Source organism: Tupaia chinensis, unplaced genomic scaffold (genome assembly GCF_000334495.1).
Source record: "Tupaia chinensis unplaced genomic scaffold, TupChi_1.0 Scaffold000453_1, whole genome shotgun sequence".
In the NCBI taxonomy this organism is placed as follows: domain Eukaryota; kingdom Metazoa; phylum Chordata; class Mammalia; order Scandentia; family Tupaiidae; genus Tupaia; species Tupaia belangeri.
The window spans coordinates 1,546,564-1,570,638 of record NW_006159960.1 but is presented as its reverse complement, the minus strand read 5'-3'; the positions used below and the strand labels follow the sequence as shown (position 1 = coordinate 1,570,638).

At 36.5% G+C, this 24,075-nt stretch overlaps 1 protein-coding gene across 1 annotated transcript in view; it reads right to left on the bottom strand.

The window, feature by feature from the left end:
• The window catches only part of PTPRC (protein tyrosine phosphatase receptor type C), a gene marked incomplete in the record, with an annotated part of 131,341 nt that overhangs the window by 30,547 nt on the left and 76,719 nt on the right, over positions 1 to 24,075 (bottom strand). The window contains 8 exon segments of the mRNA XM_027774549.1: positions 64 to 172; positions 5,504 to 5,564; positions 10,429 to 10,625; positions 12,381 to 12,536; positions 17,489 to 17,605; positions 20,670 to 20,816; positions 22,044 to 22,166; positions 23,296 to 23,511. Coding sequence (XP_027630350.1) covers positions 64 to 172; positions 5,504 to 5,564; positions 10,429 to 10,625; positions 12,381 to 12,536; positions 17,489 to 17,605; positions 20,670 to 20,816; positions 22,044 to 22,166; positions 23,296 to 23,511 — 1,126 coding nt within the window.

Below are 24,075 nucleotides of genomic sequence, written 5' to 3'. Positions count from 1 at the left end.
ATGGATACATGAGCTTTTCATCATTATTATGTTATGACTTTTAATTCACAAGTCAGCTCTTACCAGGATCTTTTCTTATGCAGATCATAGATTTTATAGAGCACAACCAGCAGGGCTATTGATGTCACAATAATCAGAAATGCCAGAAATATAATCAATGCTCTGGAATTGTCTAGAAATGAAAAATAACACATTAAGGGTTTATTTTGTATTTTACTAGATTCTTTGATAATGACCTCTTATGTACTTATATTTTAATGTTTATCATTTATAGTGAGGTTTTCAAAAACTAAAAATTTTGGAAAAATACTGACTGCATGAGATTCTTGATTTTGTAATTTTGGCTGTATTATTCAGAGCCAACAAAATCTATTTATATTCAAAGAGAGTAATTATCTATTAAAAGAGGAATTTTCTTCCTTTCATTAAAATGTCCTTTTATGAAATACCATCATCTAGTTATAATTTTCTCTTTTTCAGCTGTTCCATTTTGAAGGGATCCAGGAGGTTACCTAGTTATTGTAATTTTCCAAGAGAAACTCATACCTCTGTAATTGTATATGCAGAAGCAGGTACCTCCTAAGGGGATTGGAATGACTTCTGCCCACAAAAATAAACTCTCTTACCTGCTTATTGAAGTATAAAATCAATTAACAAAGAAAAAATATTGCTTCATTCTACAATTAGGATAAGACTTACACTGACCTAAATTTTCACTAAAGTTAATGTGAAACGGCACCCTTTCCAAGAAAAGATGGTGTGTTGAAAATTCAGTATCTTTGTAACTATAATTGGCAATTTCCATGTTAAAAGATAGAATGTCAGATTTTTCACAACATGAAAGTAAGAATGGGATCAGAGGGTGTTACAGTGGTGACACTACTAGACCCATATTTGAAGGTCCTAGGTTTGAGTCCTGATGTTCTTTCACTAAATGTCAGGCACACAAACCATGCATATGCCCACGACCAGGGCTGGCTGAAACTGGGGGTGGATTGTGGCATGAGAATCCAGTTGGAAGTATTTATCTCTCTTTCTTGGAATAAATAAATAAATAATCATTTAAAAAGTAATGATTTATGACGTGAGCACAGAAAAGACTTTAGAGGCTGCTCTCTCAGCTTTGTGTTATTAGCAAGGAAAATTCTGCAGTACTTTGTGTCTAAAGTGTCTCTTTCCAATGAGCTCCAAAATAATTCACACTTACCAACCAACCAATCAACTAACCTAGAAGTACTTTTCGATCTGTTACCTGAAAAATGCTGTGATATATTTGTATATCCTTTGCAAAGCTCATAGTTCAACAAATGTAAATAAAGTTCATAACAAAAACAAAAACACAAAAAGTCATGATAAATGTTTGAAATGTTGGATGTACTTATTGCCTTGTTAGGATCATTACACATGGTAGTCATGTAATGAAAAATCACACTGTACCTATAGATACGAAAAATGATAATATGTCATTAAATTGTAATTAAAACAAAAGAAGATATCCTTTCCCCTGAGTACGCCATACACCTGTACATACAGAAAGTGCAATGAAACACTGTGGCACCTCGAGGTCGGCTCCTCAGGCTCCAGACTCAGAGCTCCCATTTTCTAGCTGGGAACTTGGACAGAATCCTTCCTATCTTTGTGTCTGCATATTCTCTAATTCCTAAAATAGGAATCACAAATAAATTCACAGTAGATATCCAGGACAGTGCCTGGGACAGTCTAGGTACTCTTTATTCACTGTTCACAAAAAAACGTGTTTTGAGTGGGCACCATTTGCCAAATACTGCCCTACATAGTTAGGATAACTAAGAAAACAAAATGAAGATCCCTGTCTTTGTGGAACTTACTTTTGAGTGTAAAAAGGTAGAGAATTAATAATAAACACAATAAATGAGCAAATGGTAATGACGATTAGAGGATGGTAAGGGCTGTGGAGATAAGGAAGAGTCTGTGGAGATACAGCAGAATGTAAGGCAAAAATGTACCAGTTCCCAGAAATTTGCATTCTCTTTGAGGAAAACACACATTAGAAAGGTAAATAAAAATATAAATTAATTATTTATTTCCTTATTTTTAAAAAGTAAGGAGATTGGTAAGGACGTAAGGGAATCTAGTTTCTATATTGTCAGTGAAGGTCCTTTTGAACCTGAGATACTTCTACCTCCTAAGTGGAAATGGCTCCACTGAGCTCACAGCTCCCAGGAAGTTTGCTCATGCTCAATAATTCTATAAATAGAAACTCATATGGACAGGAATATAGAAAATTAATTCCAAATACAGACTATTCCAAATTCAAACCTGAGTTTGAATACTGGTCATTTCTTTGACTCAAAACTTAAGATAAATTCATTAAATTATCTAAGTTTAAGTTTCCTCATCTACAAATTAAAAATTATTTTACCTTTTTTAAAGGAGGATTTGCTGTTTAGTGGACAGATTCATGTAAATACATGGGCAGATATTAGTGAATGTTTTTAGGAAAGAAGTGCTTAATGCAATAGGCTTCTAAAATAACAGAAAACATTCCTTGTCCTAACTCTATCTCAAGTTTCTTTCATAAAACTATTACATATAACAGTGATTAGTGGTGTGTATGTGTGCGCATCTATCTATCTATCTATCTATCTATCTACCTACCCACCCTCCCAAAATAAGAAACTGATGGCATTAGAAATACTGGGTACAGAGACTAAAACAGAATTACTAATTTAAAACTTAAATTTTAAACTTAGAATTCTATACCAAATCAAAATATTGATGAAAGTGGTAGAATGAAAAAATATATTTTCTTGCATGTAAGAATTAGAATATTTTCTTCTCACATTAGAATGTGTTTATATCAGTAATATCAGAAGAAAACAAACAAAAAAACTTCATCAGTTCCAAATACAGCAAACATAAATCAGCAGACTGAAGAGGGAAAATTTCATGACGGCAGATAAGAGTCCTGACCTGAGCAGGAGAGAAAGCAGCCATAGGAGTTCAACAGAGAATGTTGTCAAAATATAGGAGACAGGGTGTTCTATCAGGGAAATTCCACCAAAAATTTCTAGTATTTATCCTCTGGGAAATTCACAACCCAACTTCTTCCTTGGAATAGCTGTCACTGTTTAAAAGTAGCTATGTTATCTCTCTCTTATGAAAATGACATTGTGAGCAAAGAGTAGGTATAATTTTATTTTCTCTTTTATGGAAAAGGACATGTGATAACTGTCTAATTCTGTTAACCTGGGAATCTGATAAGACTGAAATACTCATTGTGTTACTGGACAACATTGCTAATGGAAAAAACAAACAAACAAACAAACAACAAACCCAGGGCCAGCCCTATGTCCTAGTGGTTCAGGGAGCTAGAGCCTACCTGGCCTACTTGGCAGTTCAAATCCTGGCCTTGGTGGCTCGAAAAACATACTGGGTACATGTGTGTGCATGTCCCAAATCCTCACAGGATCCAGAAATGGAGAAGAAGGAATTATGGTGTGGCCATGCCCTATTTGGGAGTGCTTTTCCCCTCTCTCTGTCTCTCTTTCTCTCTCTGGCAAACACACAGGCCTTCTGGCAAATAAGAAAGAAAGAAAAAGAAAAGAAAAGAAAAGAATCCCAGAGTCCTAAACTGCATCTGAACATGGAGTCTCATGAATATATTGGAGAAGTTCTAGTGCAGGCTTCCGAAGCACAGTGTGCTTCTGTGACTAAGGATATTCCTATTGGCCAGCCTGAAAGTTCGGTCCATGAAAGTATTATGAGATACGTGTTCTCTTTGGAATGCAGCCCTGCCCCACACATGTGGTCTCATTCTCTCACAGCTAAGTTGCCTTTGGGCAGCTCAAAACGTAGTCCTTGGACTGCTGTGTGTTCTGTTGCAAGGGTCCTCACACTCAGACCGCCTGTGCTAAGAGTTTTCCTATTCTGTGTCTCTGAGTAAAATGATCCCAGGTTTCACTGACTAAGGTATGAGTGGGAAATGTTCAGTTGAGTCCACGACCACCAAGAGTGAACAGTGCAGCTATAGATTATTTGCATAATAGGAAAAAAGCAATGAGGCTGTTTTTATGGTAAGGCTTTTACAAAAGAAAGGGCTAACATGGAAATAGGATCAAAGACATCTTGGTGAATTTATTCAGAATATATAATATATCATATTAGGCACTTTTATTCCATACATCTGAGCAAGAACTAACACTTTTTGCAGAACCTAGTAAAGCAGTTTGGAAAACAAGCTGTTTTTCTACTTCTTTTTGTTCTTGGAAAAGAAAGCATCTGTGATCGTACAGGTGTCTATGTATGTAAGAAGAAAGACCTGGAAGTGGTGAAGATACCAGAATCCATGTGTGTTTGATGACAAAGCACAGAGGTTTAAATAATGTAATTTTAATTACATTAACAGGCAGAGAAAGCCTATGTAGTGCACCATCTTCCTCTGCTAGGCTCCTAGCAATAGGCAATCTTAGTAACTCTAGGAAGGGCAGTATACCGCCTGGTTTATACAGAGAGAGAAGAAACTGTAAGGAGAACTGAACAGAGAAATGGTTGAAAATGGTTAACAGTAGGCAAGAAATGTGACATATAGCTCTTACTTTCATTACTATAATGACATTGAAGTGATGTTTTCATGTGCACATTTTCTTTGATTAAAATAATTGAAAAAAGTTTTAAGTTTCTTTCTTTCTTTCAGGAGAGTGAGAGACAGGAAAAAATACAAGCACCTTCTACAGGTTCTCATGCTGTGACTGCCCTCATCCCACCAGGCCTCCTGGTGAGCCAGGACCATGAACATGTGTACCTGGTAGGTATAGGTCAACCAGATAACCAAACTGGAGGTCTCCCATAAGGATCTGGTGTCACTGGTGCAGCATGTTACCTCAGCACCACTCAGCCAGCTTTCAATATTTTAAATAATATTATAAAAGCGTACCTAGCCATATTGCTAATAGGGAGTATTACTAGATATTACCTAGTTTCAAGGGGGGTAAATCAGGATAGATTTGAGGGACAGAATAAAATAAAATGGGTAACAATTTCTAAAATGACACACAAAACAAAGTTATACACATGAAGAAACAAAGTTATAAACATGAAAAGAACCATAATTTAATAGTCTGTGTAAATAAATCCTCATGAATTATTTTCTAAAATCAGTAATCCTTTAATAACTGAATGGCCTAATTTGAATAGAAAATATTGCAATTTAGTATGATGTTCATCAATATATATATAAAAGGAGACTTCAAAAATTTATTGAAAAATAGCATTAAAGTACGAATTTATTTGGGTGGAAAATATTTTGAAATCCATGCATACTTTTTTTCATAATATGTATTTTCTATGTGCTTTCTGAAGAGTCCTCCTATGTTTTTCTTTACAATTTAAAATATTACATTTATGAGAAATACATCATGCAAATATTTTATAAATAAATATGAGTGCAAGTATAAAATAACATAGGTTGTAAGGTTAATACATATCTTAATGTAGTTATAGTAAGTAGCTCTTAATGACTTACAAGATGTTGAATGATACTTAGTAACTGGATCTCCTTCATAGTGCCCATTATGAAAAAAGATCTGAAATTCAGTAACAAAAAAAAGAAAATAACTAAGTTTTCTAATGCAATTTTTATATTATAATGTGAAATAAACATCTATTTCTCATCCAATACTGTTTATTTTCTTGAAAAGTATTCTGGTTTGGTTCAATTCAAAGGTGAAACTTCAAGTTAATGTCAATAGTTTGTTGTTGAGCATTTTTGAAAAGAAATATTTCATAGTAAAAATGATATCAAGAAATCTTAGACCATTTAGTAGTTATAGTAATAATAGCTAATCATAAGCAAGAATAAGTGAAACTGGATAAATAAATAAAATCCAATACATCATGGGACCAGTAGGTGGCACGCTGGTTAGGGTGACGGAATTTCCACATGGCCAATCTTGGTTCAAGTTTTGGACCTGGTGGCTTGCTTTCTCACTTTCTGTCTCTCTCTCTCTCTATCTCTCCCTCTCTCTCTGGTGGGAAAACAATAATATTAATTAATTAATTAATTTAAATAAATGATTCTTAAAAATCCAATACATCAAAATATTCACAAATTAAAGTTTAAAATTTCCTATAAATAGGCCAATAGTTTCACATTTTATTTAAAAAGAAAATTCAACCATACGCTATTTATAAGAATTAAACATAAAACTGCACATCAAATCTTTTAAGGTTAAGTGGATCCAGGGCAAAGTTTACAATATAGAATTAACTAGCTTCATATTTAATACAAATATAAGTAATCATATTTATAATATTTAATACATATACTATTAAATACAAATGTACCTCAAAATATTAAATATGCATAAAGTAAAACAATTTAGATATACAGGGAAACTGAATGGAGCAAAAAGCAATTTTTTGGTCCCAAAATTTGTAGACAAAAATTAATCTGAATAATAGAATTTAAAAATATTAATAATAAATTAATAACCTTAATAAATATATGTCTATATATACCCTGTGATAATTATAATATAATATAATTTCCTTTATAGTCACAGAAAAAAACTTTTATTATAAATTGAATTACACATTCATTCCTCTAAAAAGCAGCAATTGTAAAGCCATTAAATTGATAATTAGTAGAAATAACAAATTCATGCACAGAAATGTAGAAACACATTTTTTGTCTTTTTTGCCAGAGAGTATGTGCTCATGCCAGAGAGAGAGAAAGCACTCCTCAGTGTGGGATGGTCATGCCACAATACTTTTTCCTCCATTTTCTCATCCCATCAAGATTTGTGGGACACAGATAAGGTTTATTATTTGTTGACAAGGATGTGTATAATAGTCTCAACCGGGCTGGACTGAGGTGTAAATCATGCTGGGTAAAGTCTCTTCACAATCTAAATGATGTATAGCAATTTAATATATGAATAATAAAAATTTAAAAAAAGATTTGGGGCATGTATACACATGCACCTGGCATATTTTTCAAGCGACCTAAGCAGGAATTTTCAGTACAGTTGGCCATGCGGGATCTGGTTCCTTCTGCATAGCTCATGAGGGTTACACCAACAGGGTCAGCCAGGAACACTCCCAAATAAAAAATAAATTAAGAACTCTCCCAATTGCTATAAGAGGCTTTTTATGAAGAATCAACAATAAGAACATTCTACTTGACAATTCAATCATTATATTTCATGTGCCTACACCCAGAAATTTGTGATAAACAATTTAGATGCAGAATATAGTCAAAATTTTACCAAAGGGTAATTTATGGTCTTCTTTCTTTTTTTAGTTAAAAAAGAGAAATAAGAGGGAGGGGAGACTTTTAACCTAAAAGCTACCAAAAGAACATAAAAATAAACCTACTAGAAGGGACAGTTAAAAATAATAATTAATCAGTTTTATTAACTTATTAACCAGAGATCACAATGGTGAAGAAAGCTGTAATGATCGCTTGCTTCCTCGTGAATGTAGCAGAAGAGACTGAAAACAACATAAAGGCAAGTTATGGATTGGCCCGGTAGTCTAAGTTTAAGTGCTGTGCATTGGCAGCCAGATCCTACATGGCTGACCACAATTCGAATCCTGCCCTGGTGGTTTGAAAAACAGGCCAGATGCATGTGCATATATATGCCTTAAATCCTGACATGATGGACAAATGGAGAAAAAAGGATTGTGGTGCGAAAGCACCTCACCAGGGCGCTTTGTCTCTCCTCTTCTTTTTCCTTCTCTCTGGTGGGTATGTGTGCACTCTGGCAATAAAAATAATTTTAAAAAGTTACTGTAAAGGCAATCAAAAAACAGTCTGTGGAGGAGCAGGGGAAGAGAACGGGTAACTGAAATATCTCCTAGCTTGAATATTTTTTTCAGTTTTTTTCCATGAGAGAGAGAAAGAGGAAAGTGATAAAGAGAGATAGAGAGATGAGCACCCTAATAGGTCTTTATGCCATGATTCGCTCCCAGCTTCAGCCAGCCAAGATCACAGGCATGCCTGTCAATCAGTGTATGCTGAGAGAGCTCAGGACACACAGCCCAGGACCTTGCCACTTGGCTTCCACATTGCAGAGCTTCACATGACTGCAGTGTCACCATGACTGGCCTAGTTTGAATATTAAGATTGTATTTTAAGACAATGTTCAATTATATTTTTCCTGAATATAAGAGTTAAAGAGTAGAAGAAGAAGATTCTAGAAAGATAGAGGAGCATGAGCTAAGGTGCCTGAAGAGAGCGAAACCTGGGTATATTTGAGAAGCTGGAAGGAAACCAGTGTGTCTGCAGCTTAATGGACTCTGAGGAAGTTGTGGGAAATAAAGGGTAATGTATGATTATATGTTATCAACAGAATATTTTACCTGGACTATTCTTTGGAAAAACATAAATGATAAACTCAGTTAAAAAGAGTGATATATCACTGGAACAGCAGTTAGCATAATGGCTATGTCACTGGACTCCCATGTAGTCGACCATGGTTTGAGTCCTGGACCCAGTGGCTTAAACTCATGCCGGGCACGTGTGCATGCACGCCCAAGATCCCAAGAGGAGAATGGAGGAGAAGGGATTGTGACATGGCCATCCCCCATGGGGGACGATTTCTCGCTTTCTGTCTCTCTGTCTTGCTGTATTTCTGGTGAGTGCACACGCCCTATAGCAAAAATCTCTCCTCCCCAAAAGAAAAAAAAAAAACAAAAAACAAAAAAGAGTGAAGTATCAGAAAAGACATTGTGTTGAAAGAAAACATAAATGGTTCTCAAACAAGTCCTCTATGTTAGAAGAATCAAGACAAATTTTCCAAGGACCAAATTATTCTTATACTATCTAAAGCAATAAAACATAGAAAAACAGGAAAATCTCTCCAATGTGTTTTATTGGGTGAGCATAACCTTTGTACCAAAGTGTGACCGAAAAGATGTGCACACACCGCTATACCAGCACTACCTTTGCCTACCTATCAAATGATCTCATTTATGAATATCTAATCATAAAAACCGAGTAAAACACTCAATTGCTGATTTTTTATGTTTTTAATTTTCAGATTCACTTTACATGAAATCCACATTAGGAAATATATAATATATGTATACATTTTTCAACAGAGACCTTTACATTTTTGTCTGTTAAAAGTTTCTTCTCTTTGCACTTCACACTCAGACTAAATAGTTGATTTTAATAATATTTTAAAACAATATTGCACAATGCAGAAGTCTTCCCCCTTAGAATGCAACAATGGTTTAGCATTAGAAAACTTATCACTATAATTCACCATATAAATAAATCACACCATGTCATCACAACTATGCCATCGTCTAATGTAATGCCATAAAAAAATGATAAAATTCAATATATGTGTCCAGCTAAAAAAAAAATAAAACAAAAGAGCATAGAAATATAAAACCATTTTATAAGAGATATTTTTGCTATATCTCTCTGGTGAAGGCAACCAGAGAGACAGAGAAAGAGAGACAGAAAGTGAGAAATGGCCATGAAACAATGCCTTCTTCTTCAGACTCCTTTTGGGATTTTGAGCACACACACACACACATGCCTGGTGTGAGTTTTAAGCTGCTGGATTCAGGACTTGAATCTTGGTCGACTACATGAGAGTCTAGTGATGTAATCATTAGGCCATCTGCTAGTCCCCCAAACACTTTTGTAAGTAAGAAAGGATATGAAGTCAATTGCCAGCATCATATTGAACAGTTAACTCTAAAAATTTTCATTAAATGGAAATGAAAGTGATCAGTTTAAAAGTATAAACAAAACTTGTAAAATTGTATGAGGGACTAAACTATGAAAAAACAAAATTTGGGACTGGCAGGTGACATGGTGGTTAAGGTATTGGACTCCCACATGGTCATCCATAGTTTGAGTATCATACCTGGTGGCTGGCTTTCTGACTTTCCCTCTCTCTAGTTCAGTTAAAAATAATAATAACAAATTAAATTAAATAAAAGTCTAAAAAAAATTACAGCACATGTGACAAAGCGTTCAGTATCAATCTCCAAAGAGCTTTCCCAAAGAAAACTGAACTACTGAGTGAAGGGAGCCAAATCCCACATGGCTGATTACGCATTCAAATTCGGACTCCAGTGGCTTCAAAAACATGCCTGGTGCCTGTGCACGCATGCCCCAAATCGTGACAGGATGAAGAAAGGGAGAAGGGATTGTGGTGTGACGACACCCCATTAGAAGTGTGCTTTTCCTTTCTCTGCCATTCTGTTTCTGTCTATCTCTGGTGAAAACATGACCCTCTGATCATTAAAAAAATATTTTTTAAATGAAAACAAAATAAAACTCCGAGACTCTTGAAGTGCGATTGTTTTAGACATCAGACCTTCACAAGCTCTAGTGAAAACTGGTTTTAAAATTATCTGCGCACTAGATAGTAATCATTATACTCTATATCAATACTACAGTGATGACAGAAACCATAACCTTACCTGAAACTTATAGTCTGTTGAATAGTGAAGATTTTCTAGAAAGAAATGACATACAGGTTTTGGCTGAAGTAGAACTCCTGGGACTACCAAATGGTAGTTTTCACCAGGACCGTTCCGTTTCTCAGGGGGTTTACAGGTGACAAGTACACTGTTGTCTGACTTCAGGAAGACAGTCATATCCTGGACCTGGCTTGGCTCTATCAAAATAAAGAAATATGTGTTATTTTAGCCATATGATAAATGCATGTTTGAATTCCTTGACAATATCTATGTGTAGCACAAAATATTTTACCTGTGAATTTGATGGTATGGATGGAAAAATGATGAAAGCAAATCATTTGTTTAAAGAAGCTGTAACTAAATACCGTGAACTACATCACTTATTCATTTAGTAAGTATTAGGAGACAGGTTGTACTTGAAGTCCTGTGAGTTCAGGGCAACTCCCAGCTCCCCAAGGAGAGCATGTAGAATTATAGAGAAAAGGGGAGAGAAAGGTGGGGATGATCAGGGCACCTCTGAATCTTCCACATAATCCAGGCCTTCCTTTCCTGAAGTGCTTTCATGACCCTGGTAGACACCTGCTGTATTCTTCAGGTTTGGCAACAAATTATCTTCATTTTCTGTGATTTCACAGAAACTCAGGAAGACAGTAAAAGCATAAAGTTCCAAGGCCTGGATTTTTCAAACCACAGCCTACATGATAGTATTTTACATCCAGCCTCCAACAGCTCAACTTTCCTCATGAAACTGGCGCCTGTCAGAGTCCCTGGAGCTATGGGTACTCAGGGCCTGGGAGTGTCTCTATGTCTTAATAGAGCTTAACGTTTACCCCAGAGGCAGCTCTAGCTTGGGGTCTGGAAAATATGGAGCATCATACAAGTGGCAAGAACCAAATGCCACTGAAAAGAAACTTCCAATGGAAAATGTGATATAAGATAAAAGGGTAGGTAGTTTATTGTTATAAAGAGAAGAAAATACTAACAAAATATGTTTTACGAGGTGTTTAATCAGATGAAGAGAGGTAAGTTCATGTTTTATGAGGTGGTCTTGATTAAATGCCAGATTGCAGTTAATATTTCTAGACAAGAAAGGTGATAACAACAGCCTTTTTTTAATCAGTTAGGTAATTAATTTTTTTGAGAGGTTTTTGTTATACATGTGCTAGCCAGACAGAGAGAGACAGAGAGACAGAGAGAGACAGAGAGACAGAAAGCGAGAAATCACCCCCCAGGGGGGCTGGTCATGCTGCAATCCCTTCTCCTCCATTCTCCTCTCGGGATCTTGGGCACGCATGCACACACACCCGGCGTGAGTTTTAAGCCACTGGGTCCGGGACGCGAACCGCGGTCGACTACGTAGGAGTCCAGTGACATAGCCATTACGCTAACTGCTGGTCCTGGTAATTAATTTTTTAAAAGTTGGTTAGGTAATTAATTGTCTAGATTTTTTTTTCTTTGTAAATTTGCTCAAGGGGGTGTGCATTTGCCAGGAGAGAGAGAGAAAGGGAGAGAGAGAGAGCAAGAAAGCACCCCATACGGGGTCTGGTCCCTCTGCAATCTCTTCTTGACAACTCTCCCTCCTTTCAGGATTTCGGGCACATGTGCACACCAGCGTGTTTCTCTAGCCCCCAGGTCCAGAAGTCGAACCGTGCAGCTGGCCATGAGGGGTCCAGCCACCTAGAGCACCATGCTACAGGGTCGCCCAGTTCCCTCAAATCTTACCATGTGCCAGTTAATAGAACCTCCTGCTTTATCATACAAGTCTATGACTATTTCTGAAGAACACAGAGAACTCAGGATAACAATTTTTGAATTATTTTAAATGATAAACCCTGGGTGTGAACAAACATGTTTCCCTCAGGGATACATAAATAAAAATGTAGCAGAAGCTGAAAAGTTCAAGTTCTGTTCCTTGCCCATCATGGAAAGAAATCCTCAAACACGTGACTTACTCCCTGGTTTTGTCTTGTTCATACAAACCACTTCATGTCCACAGCGTATCTTTCTTCCACTGATGCAGGCACGTAATGTTATCGAGAAATCTGTATAAGGTTCCAAATTTCCCAAAACATAGCTAGTATCGTTTGCATGTAGATCGTGGCAGACATCTAAGAAATAAAAAACAAAAAACAAAACAAAACAAAAAGTGGCAGTCATCTAAGAAATAAAAAGCAAAAAACAAAACAAAACAAAAACACACACACAAAAAAAGAAAGAAAGGAAAAGTTTGTTATTTAGTTAGGATAACCAGACATGTAATTTGGTCTCTCCAAGCAGACTTTTATAAATTAAAATGATGGCAGCATAAGTACATCCTTGATACTCAGAAGTACATGCAATGATCAGCAAGTGTCGTGAACAAATTTGATTACTATAAAAAACAAATCTTTAAAAAATTTGATTTCATATCATTCATTTGTACATAACATACGTAATACATTCAGATCTATTTGTGAAGATGTTGCTTCTCTTTTGGAGAAAACACAGCCACTCCAGGGGATATTATGAAAATCTTGAGATGTTTCAGAATAATTACTGTATTCTGCTACTTAGCCTCAAAACTTTGCACATTTGATACTAGTTTCTGCTTGAGATGTGGAGTCTATTTGACCACCAATAACTGGATCTGTGCTACTATGCAAAACACTACAGTAATCATGGGGCTCTGAGGAGGGGGCTCCATACTGACAGAGAAATGAACAAGACCACAAAGGTGAAAGGGAGGAGAGAAATCATTACAAGTGAGTTTAGGGACAAGCCTGGCAGCGGATTCCGGCTAGGGGACCTCTAAGAGCCGGGAACTTGGTTAAGTGTTTTAACACCCAGGTAAAAATTAACATTTGTTAAATGTAAAATAACCAGTGATTATTTTCAAGTAGATAAATGGCACTAGAAAAGACGGATTAAGGGATCAGCAGTTGGCGTAATGGCTATGTCACTGGACTGTAGTTCGAGTCCTGGACCCGGAGGCTTAATCTCATGCCGGGTGTATGTACGTGCATGTCTGAGATCCTGAGAGGAGAATGGAGGAGAAGGGATTGCAGTGTGGCCATCCGCCCTGGGGGCTGATTTCTCGCTTTCTGTCTCTCTGTCTCTGGCTTTCTGGAGAGAGCACACACACCCTACAGCAAAAACCTCTCCAAAAAAAAAAAGATGGACTAAAGGAAGATTAGAGAGGTGGTAGGTTACTCGGTGGTAACTACAGTGATAAAAGTAGTAAAAAATGAATAGTGATGAAAACAAGTAGTGTACATGAGTTAATTCATTAAACCATCACACCAGTCCTGGAAATTGGTGCTCTAGGTATCACCCAGTTTTAGGGATGAGAAAACTGGGCCTCAGAGAGATGGAGCCATCTGTCTGTGACCTCTTGGGGAAGGAAGAATGAAGCTGGGCCAGAAGCCAGGCATTGAGGCTCTAGAGTTCCTGTTCTGCTCTTCACAATGGAGCTACTGTCAGGTGTAGAAGAGGGAGCAACTTCATCTTGTACCCACTTCTCTGATGCAGCCAGAGGAGCCCATGGATTTGTAGGAAAAGGTCTAATACAGGCTCATTTCTGTGAATAAAGTGAAGGTTTTCCTAAGAGTTTTACTTTACCATGGGATTCTAAAGAGTGTGAAAAAGTAGGTGTTCTTGCATGGCTACTGTGTCTATCTCTCAGAAATCCCCCAAATTTGGGTTAATTGTGTATACATACCTTCTCTGTTCCATCCTGTCCTAGTCAGAATTCTCTCTGAGGGCAGGAAATGTGTGAGCTCGAGAGTGGAAGTGACAACACCTCTCACTCTTGTCTTCTGCCAACTTTGCAGATGGAGTCAGGCTATAAGGACCATGCCCACCTTCTCATTAGGATAGAATCCAAGTGTCTAGAGGGCATTTTCAAGACCAGTGTGGCTTCCATGCAGTGATGTAATGTTCTGTGCTTACCTAAGTAATCTCAACTGTTCGTATCAAAATGAATTCAATTTATGTAGCTCCATAAAGCTTTTATCTTAGGGAGACACAAGTCAAATTGTCGACTCCTTTTGAACAATGTATTGTTCAAAAGACATTGTTTTAAGGAAATAAAAACAGTATTTAAGGATTTCACTGCTTAGAAAGATGGTTTGGAATGCTTGTTTTCAATTACTGAAGATTTCAAGCTTTAGTTAAAAGGCCAAACTATTTTTCACGAACATTCTGCCTCTACATATGTGGACCCTTTTTCTCAGAACTCTGACATCAGAAGAACAAGTCGTATGGAGCAAATTAAGAACTGATTTGACTAGATCTTGACTTTTCCCCCTCTGGGCAACAGGGACATGTCCAGCCTTCAGGTCGTAAGAATAGAGCTGGAGTAGTCTAGTAAGATACTGTCTTCTCCACTTGTTACTTCTTTGGTTTTTTGGAAAATACCCAGGAACTCCATTAACCATTTATTCATTTGGGTTGCTCTTCTTGGACACTGTTTCAGATGGCATAAACCTATTGATCCCCTAAGGATGTTTGTACTATCAAAAAGGAGAGAAGTTCTTCTCTAAAAAAGGCATTACCCAAAGTAATTTCAACATCATTGATATCTTGAAGAGTCCATATTTGTTTCAATAAATTCTGAAAAATACTCCTTGTAGTGCAATAGAGCATAGAAGGTCCCTTTCTCAATTATCAGCAAAACGTCCTTGTCACTTGGCATCATTAAATTAATGAAATAAACTTCCGTTCCCTAAGACAACGTGTAAAACTTGAACAACACAGGAGTAGAGAAGACACCTTGTTGTACTGGAACCCTTCAATTCTTTTACCCTTGCTTTTATCATATGATTATGAAGTTATGTATGCACCTATTTTCCCAGAGTTATTATGAAAATAGTTACTAAAATCTTTAAATAAAACGTCATGAAAACCTGGATAACGTAAGGAAACCAACTAAATGATAGAGTTTTCCTCCTCCCTTAATCCCTAGCTTTCACAGACACTGAAATAAAGTTTGAAATAATAAAATGGAATCTAATATCCAAATAAAAAGTAATACCCACTGCAAATCTGATAGACTATATTCTTGTGGAAGTTGAATAGTAATTTTATTTGAAATAATGAGAGTTTTAAAAATTGCTCAAGCAATACTGTAAACCTATCTTCTTTCTTTTATTTAGATAAAATGGAAGGGTATTTCAGCTTTGCAAATGTTTGAGATGAATGACAAAAATGAAAAAAATAACAAAAAACAAAGTGCACTTGTGTTTAGGGCAGTTCATTTTGATTGCTTATTTATCTTCCTGGAATTTCCATTTTTCCTTTCTTATGGACTTAACATCTGAAACAATCATAAACTCACATGCATTGTATTTCTTCTCCATAGCATTTGAAGCCTCTTAGGCTCATTTAAAAACTACAAGTGCATGTAACTCTGTTTTAGTAGTTTGATTAAGCTTCAGAGAATTAGCTAAAATGATATTATCAAAATACAAAATAAGATGCTGAAAATTTCTTTTATTTTTACTTTTTAAATGTTTATATTTATGTGGTTCCTCCTCACCAAACACAGAGATGAAAATCAGTGGGACATCATGTCAATTTTACCTTAAGCTATAGATAAAGAATTAGAGAAGAGCATCCCAGGTGTTGAGGCTGTTGTGAGATACTTCAGGGATGGTCACTGTTTTCTATAAACATTGTAGATTCTTTAAGCTGTTCAAGAGATGTTGGTTCTCTTAAAAAGTCTCTCATTTTAATATTTTTGCAGTTGTACTAAAATGGCACATTTTTAAACTATATTTCTGTGACTGTCTAAACTATGACTGCATTCAAAGGTACCAGGGCTTTGGGGATCGAGTTCTTCATATTCTTCATTCACTAAGGAAGACAGTGGGGACACAAAGGGTGGCGGTTGGGAGTTTTGGGGAAACTGGTTGGAGGGAAGTCAAAGTTAAATGACGCTCTTGATTTTGATCCCCATCACACTCACCACTTTGTTCTTAAATAAAGAAGCTTGGGACACACATACACACACACACACACACACACACACACACACACACACCAAAAGATAACATCAACCCACACACACACACACACACACACACACAAAGATGCCATCAAACAAGCCTCCATGGCTACACAGAGCTATGCTCACCTTCATTTTGCAATATTTTGTATGTATTAGCTGGTGCAAGCTTTGGAAGATGTTTGCTTACTTGTTTGTTTTGGGGCCTGAATAATCAATTAAGATCCCTTACAGAATATTTGAAAGATAATATTGAGTATTATCTTTCAGAGATTTTCTTTCTCTAGGTTTTAGAGTATAAAAATTGAGGGACCAGCAATTGGCGTAATGGCTATGTCACTGGACTTCCATGTAGTTGACTGCAATTTGAGTCCTGGACCTGGTGGCTTAAACTCATGCCGGGCATGTGTGTGTGCATGCCCATGATCTTGAGAGGAGAATGGAGTTGAGAAGGGATTGTGGTGTGGCCCACACCCTGGGGAGTGATTTCTCATATTCTGTCTCTCTGTCTGTCTCTCTCTGTCTTTCCGGTAAGCACATGCACCCTACAGCAAAAACCTCTCAAAAAAAAAAAAAATTGGGACCAGCAGTTAGCATAATGACTATGTTGCTGAACTCCCATGTAGCCGACCGTGGTTCGAATCCCAGATCCAGTGGCTTAAACTCACGCCGGGCACATATGCATGCATGACCAAGATCCCGAGAGGAGAATGGAGGAGAAGGGATTGTGGTGTGGCCATCCCCCTGGGGGATGGTTTCTCGCTTTCTGTCTCTCTGTCTCTGTCTTTCTGGTGAGCGCACATGCACCCTATAGCAAAAACCTCTCCAAAAAAAAAAAATTGAAACCAAGACAGATTAAAAAAAAAAAAAGACAAGGAAATATTGAGGATGTTCTGGGCTCTGGGCACTTCTGCAGTTGGAAAACCATTGAAGAATGAAGGCATTTCTGAGCTCATGGCCCGTGAGGCACCGTGCACAGTCTCTGTGCAGGTGCTCTTTGCTCAGCCCACATTTCTAGCACTTCTCAAATTCTTGATGTCTTTTTCCTGATATGGAATTAAACTGTATACAAATTACCTTGTTTCATCTTGTTACAAAAAGAAAAATTATGAAATGCATTTCCGGGGGCCTGCCAGGTAATGTTCACATTTGTGGAATCAAAATCACAGGTAAAATTCTTAGGTTCATCAGGAGCTGTTGAAAGAGTAAGAGGCAAGGTAGAAAAGTGAGGCATGGATAAAACATTCTTCCTTCCATGTGCATTAACAATAACCATATTTTCACTAACTATGAATTAATAATGACATTTGAAGAAAGACATCTGTGTTTATTTGATTTGCTTTAGAGTAAATTACTGGGCAAGCAGGTGGTGTGGAGTTTAAAGCAGCTGGATCTTACATGGCCAACTGCACAGTTGGAGTCCCAGACCCAATGGCTTGAAAAACACACTGGGTGCATGTATATGCATGCCCACAACTTCCAAGAGGAGAACTAAGGAGCAGGGATTGAGGTGTAACTCTTACAAGTCAATAAAAGAAAAATATAATTTAAAAATAGGCAAAGAATTTGAATAGATAAAAGATATACAAATAGCCAATAAACACATAAAGGCAACTCAATATTATTAGGCATTTGAATTCAAACCACAAGGATATTTAGCTTCATATCTACTAGCACCATTGTAATAAGAAAGACAGACACTACTAAGTGTTGCTAAAGATACGGAGAAATTGGACCAGCACTGTAGTCTTGTGGTTAGGGTCTGAATTCCACATGGATGACTGCAGTTCCAGTCCTTGTCTTGGTGTGTTAAGAAACATGCTGGGTACATGTATTCTAAATCTTGAAGGATAGAGAAGAGAAGAGATTGCAGTGTGATCATGCACCTTAGAGGGTGTTTTCCTTCCCCTAGTCTCTGACTATCTATTTCTAGTGCCTTCTGCCTCCCAAAGCCCCTCCCCCAAAAAAAGATATGAAGGAATTAAAATCCTCATACATTACAGGTGGGGATGTAAAATCATTTGTTCATTCATTTTGTAAAATAGATGGACATTTCTTTAAGATGTAAAACATAGTTCCCATGACTCAAAGGTTCCAATGCTAGATACATACTCAATACAAATGAAAATACATGTGTTCAGAAAAACAGGTACACAAATATTTAAAGCAGCATTATTTGTAGTAGCCAAAAAGTGGAAATAACCTAAGTGTCACTTGACCAATTAAAGTGACAAAAAAAAAATAAGGTATATCAACACAATGGATGTTATCCAGAGTTAAAAATGAGGGATTAATACATATTACAATACAAGCACACCTTGAAAACATTATTCTAAATGAAAGAAGTCTGTTGCAAAAAAATCGCATATTGTATGATTCCATTTATGCAAAATGTCCAGAATAGGCAAATCCATCCAGACAGAAATTAGACTGGTGATTCGTTATCTGGGAGTTAGGGAACTGGGGGAAAATGGTGTGTGAGTATGAAAAGATGAGAGAATTTTTTTCTCGTGTGTTGAAAATGTTCTAAAGGTGATGGTTGAACAACTTTTAATACATTAAAAATTGTTGAATTCTACACTTTAAGAAGATGAATGATGTGATATGCAAATTAAAAAGATTAAAAATATAAAAACAGAGGCAGCCCCATAGCCTAATGATTAACAGAGCTTGATCTCATATAGCCAACCATGGTTTGAATCCCGGCCCCAGTGGCTTGAAAAACACACCGGGCTGATGGACATGCATAGTCAAAAGCCTAACCAAATGGAAGACGAAAGAGAAGATTGTGATGTGATCACACCCTGAACTAATTGGGAGGTTGCGGCAGGAAGATTGAGACATCTCACAACCTTGTCAAAACTTCAGTCTCAAACTTTCTCTCTTTCATTCTCTCATACATATTGTTTTAAATCAACCTTTATTTTTGTAAATAAATTCTTATTTTACTTATTTGTTCCTCTTTCAGTAATATGGCTCCAAAGTTTATTTTCTCACTTTTGTGTTTGCATTTGTTTTCTGCTTTTATTTTCATTCAATGTATAGCAAGGTGATAATATTTCTTCTAAAGTATTACTTCCCATTCTTTAAGGTGACAAAATTCTTTCAAAACATGTCTTCATTGGGATCAGCAGTTAGCATGATGGCTATGTCGCTGGACTCCCATGTAGCCAACTGCAGTTCGAGTCCCAGACCCGGTGGCTTAAACTCACACCTGGTGCTTGTGCGTGCATGCCCAAGATCCCGAGAGGAGAATGGAGGAGAAGGGATTGCGGTGTGGCCATTCCTCCTGAGGGTGATTTCTCAGTTTCTGTCTCTCTCTGTCTATCTGGTGAGTGCACATGCCCTATAGCAAAAACCTCTTTAAAAAAAAAAAAAAGGAAAAACATGTCTTTATTCAAATCCATACATTTGTATAACTCATTTATGGTTACTGTGCTCTTCTATATGCTGTGACATTTCTGCCTATCTACTGTTTTCTATTTAGTCTACTCTCCTCTCTTTTTCTCCTCTTTTTTTGGTCTTTTTCTTCCTCATCTTCCTCTGTCCTCCTCTTCTTCCTTCTCCCCTTATCCTTCAATGGATACAGAATTTTTTCATTTTACCATTTTCTTCTAGCTTATAGACAATGCCATCTATTTTTGTTTATTTCTTTAGTAGTTATTCATAAAATATCACACATATAATTGACATTTTCTAGCAGATTCTACATTTAATTGGACTCTATACTTCTCTATTCCAATAAGACTGGAATGTAATATTTTCATTTTTCCTTTCTTTAATGCTATTTTTTTCCAGACTTCTACTTTCCAGTGGTTACTGGTTATTATTATCTGGTTACTGTTTATATTGCTGATCATGTAGTAGTCATGATTACTATTTTGCCATCAATACTTGGATTTATCACTGGGCTTTATTAGTTCCTTTGCTCATTTTACTTCTATCAGAGGTGTGATTGGATAGAGTGGCAGTGCACACCAGGAAGGAAATGATACCGCAGGAAAAAAAGAAAGGGGTGTTTCCAATGCAACCTTACAGCAGTCTGCAATTTACAGCCACTCCCTCCCCCTAAAAAAACAAAAGTGGCAGAAGTTTGGGTTTTGTGTAATCTAGTTTTAAATTCACCTTTAGAACTTTGTTTTCTGAAATCCCTTTTCTAAATCTATTCTATCATTTTCTATGACTCTCAAAGAATTTTAAGAACATGAAAAGAAAAACAATTTTACATATAAGTGTAAGTAGTAAGTAATATACTCACCCCCATAATCTGTTTCAATAACTTTACTTTCATTTTTCCACATTTGGTTATTATAGAATACTTGTGAATCACATTTATATTTAGTTTTGGGGTTAAGGTTTTCTAATACAGCTGTTTGTTTATAAACTGTTGCATTAGATGAAGTATCTGAAAGAAAGTATTGTGAGTGTATTACAATCTATCACATATATATTCAGATTTCATATTTATAATACTCGTTAATATACACTAGGTTGAAAACCTGTGAAAATGATTAAAACAATAAGTCAAAGGTTCTAAAAATGATTTTGCTACACTTAATTTTTTTAAAGAATTATTTTATTTAACTTTATCTATTTTATATGCTTATTTATTTTAATTTGACCAGAGAGAGAGACAGAGAGAGAGAGAAAGAAAGTGAGAAAGCAAGCCACCAGTTTCAGAATTCAAACTGCGGTAGCCCATGTTACAGTCCAGTGCCCTTAACCACCATGCCACCTGCCAGCCCCGCTACACTCAACTTTTAAAAAGCTATTTAGCAAGTATAACTTCATTGGAGAGTATCCCTAACTTGATGGACAGAATGAAGCATTCGCTCATAATTCTCTATTCCTGAGATTACACCTTAGTCAGCCTTTGCCTAATAGATTTTCTAGGGGGACCACTTCCCTATAGTTAGGCTGTCATACATTGCTTGCTTCCCTTCCTCACACTGTTTATGTCACAACCGTCCATCTGGCTGTGATGATCCCATGATGAGTATGTGATCATACACCCTCCCATCATGTGTGTGTCCGTGTGTGCATATGCACAGCTGTTTGTGTTGTCAGTTATGCCAAACAGATGGCTCAATGGCAAGTAGTAGAAGATTCCATCTCATTAATGAACACTTAAATGCTACCTGGTCCCCTAGATCCAAACTCATTCCTAGAAGCACTTGCTGTTGCTAGTCTGTTTTCTTGTCCTAAGTATCCTTGAACCTGAGTATTAGTGCTATTGGTAGGGGACTGACTGTCCGACTCAGTAAACTCTCAAACCATGTAATCTTGCATTTTTTTTCTTTCTTTCAAACAGTGTGTATGTATCATTCAGTTCGTATCAGACACTTCAACAATGCCTTGTGTATGTATAACAGTTACCAAGAAAATTCTTGTAAATTAATTGATTTATACTTTTTCAATATTTCTTTTTAGGGAAGTATTTACCTGTTGTGTGAATTTGCTTGAGTGCTACAGATAATGTAATTGTTTAACTCCAAGCATAGTACAGACCATAAAAAAAAAGTAAAGATAGGAAACAGCAAGAAGGGAAGGAAAGATGGAAGAACAAAATTAAATGACAACTAGAACAGCTTCCTAACACAGATAAAGAATCTACTTAATATTATGTGCTTACTGCATTTAAACAAGTATACAAATGCTTCTGTTTCACAAGCAGAGTTGTTTATCCATTCTAAACAAATAGTAGTATCTGCTGTTTCATCCATTGTACAGTTTCTCAGCTCAAAGGCTGTAGGATCTGTCAAGAAGAAGATCAAAAATACGCTTGATCAATTTTTTTATGTGTGGCATATTCTGAATTAAAGTAACTGTAATTATACTCAAAACATAGCACTTGGCAAGCATTTAGAGTATTTTTGAAAAAGACTACTAACTCACAGCTTGATGTTTCTTGAATATTTAGTTTATTATCTATACCTTTTGCTAGTGTTTCATTTAGAATTTCTGCTACTTTTAAAAGTGAATCCCAAGCAAACATCTAGATAAAATGGCACTTTTTGACATTTTAACAGTCATTCCATTTATATGCTGATTTACGCCTGCCATTTTTTTCATTTACTAGGAGTTTTAATTGAATAATTATTCCACAGAGTAGTAAGGGTTGCCCTCTACAGACACACATCATAAATATTGTCATTTTCTGTGTTCAACTGATGATTTATTTCTGTAATATTTAGGGAAAATAAATCAATTAAATAAATTGTTTAAACACATCAAATTTCAACATACTTAAGTGTTAATAAATCAATTAATAACCTCAAATTATTCAATGACATGAGGCAGCTTTTGAATTCCTTTTTCAAAATTCATTTTGCTATGAAATGCTTCAGTGCAGTCTACCTCACCCTCTTAGTCCTCACCCACTCCCTCACCCACTCGTCGCTTAGTGGGCAAAACCAACTTGCTTGCTTTACTATGACTACCACTTTCCTTTTTTTATTAAAGTGTTTTGATTCTTTTCTTTCCATGACATCAAATTCCTAACTTTAGTTTTTCCCCTAATATATTCCAGACCAAACTGTTTCTGGGGGTATGTGTATGTATGGGTGTGTGAGGATGATGACTTAAAATACACAAAAGAGATCGAGTTAGTGGACCATCACCTGGAAGGATAAGCTATCAATATATCTAATCTACATGAACCCTCTGTACCAGGCAGAGAAGCCATTCAGAGATGTGAACAGAAGGCTTTTATTACTTCACAACTTGTATTGGGTGAGGACAGCGGAATGTTCAACTCATACGCTGCTGACTCATCCCTCAGCCCTGTCCTCTCAGCAGGCTGGTTCCCGTGACTGTTAGGGTGCCACACACGTGTAACTACACTGCCTTGGTAACAAGAGGAGTAGAAATAAATTAATGTTTACCTGGTGGCACATTCAATGATACTATTTTATTTGGAAAAGCACATGAAGTATGAGATATGGAAATGTCGATATTTTCACACTCCTTTAGGCCATGCACGGTATTGTTGATACACTCAGGCTGACATTCCACTGTTTCAGTAGCATTGAGCGTGGCACTGTAAGTATGGTTTATATAGTCATATTCATAGCCCACAGAGATTGCTGCAAATTTTTCACCTGAAAGAAAATATTTGAACAGTGAGAATTATCCCTTCTTTCCAAATGAATAAAAACTACATTAAATGCAAATGCCTTAACATATATTTTCACAAATATCAAACCAGTAATAAAATATTTCCATGAACATGAAAAATAGAGGAAATAGTTCAGATGTTTGCATATTATTTTTTCACAACCTTGTTTACCTTATGTCCCTAGCAAGAATCTCAGCTTGTTAACTTATATTCGAATGATAATTGAGTAAGTTGACTGTCTTTCTGACTGCACTGTAAACTCCATGAGAGCAAAATTCAGTCTATTTTGATCATCACCATAAATCCAGATCCATGCATAATATGTGATTAGTGGGAACTCAATACTACTTACTTCTTGTTTTCTTGGCCCAAGGATATGTACACACACCAAAGAGAGGCAGGGAGACATGGAGGGAGAAGGAGAAAGCACTCCCAGTGGGGGATGGTCATGCCTCAAACCCTTCTTCTTCATTTCTCCATCTTGCTGGGATTTGGGCATGCACATACATACATATGCCCAGCAAGTTTTTCAGGCCACTGGACTCAG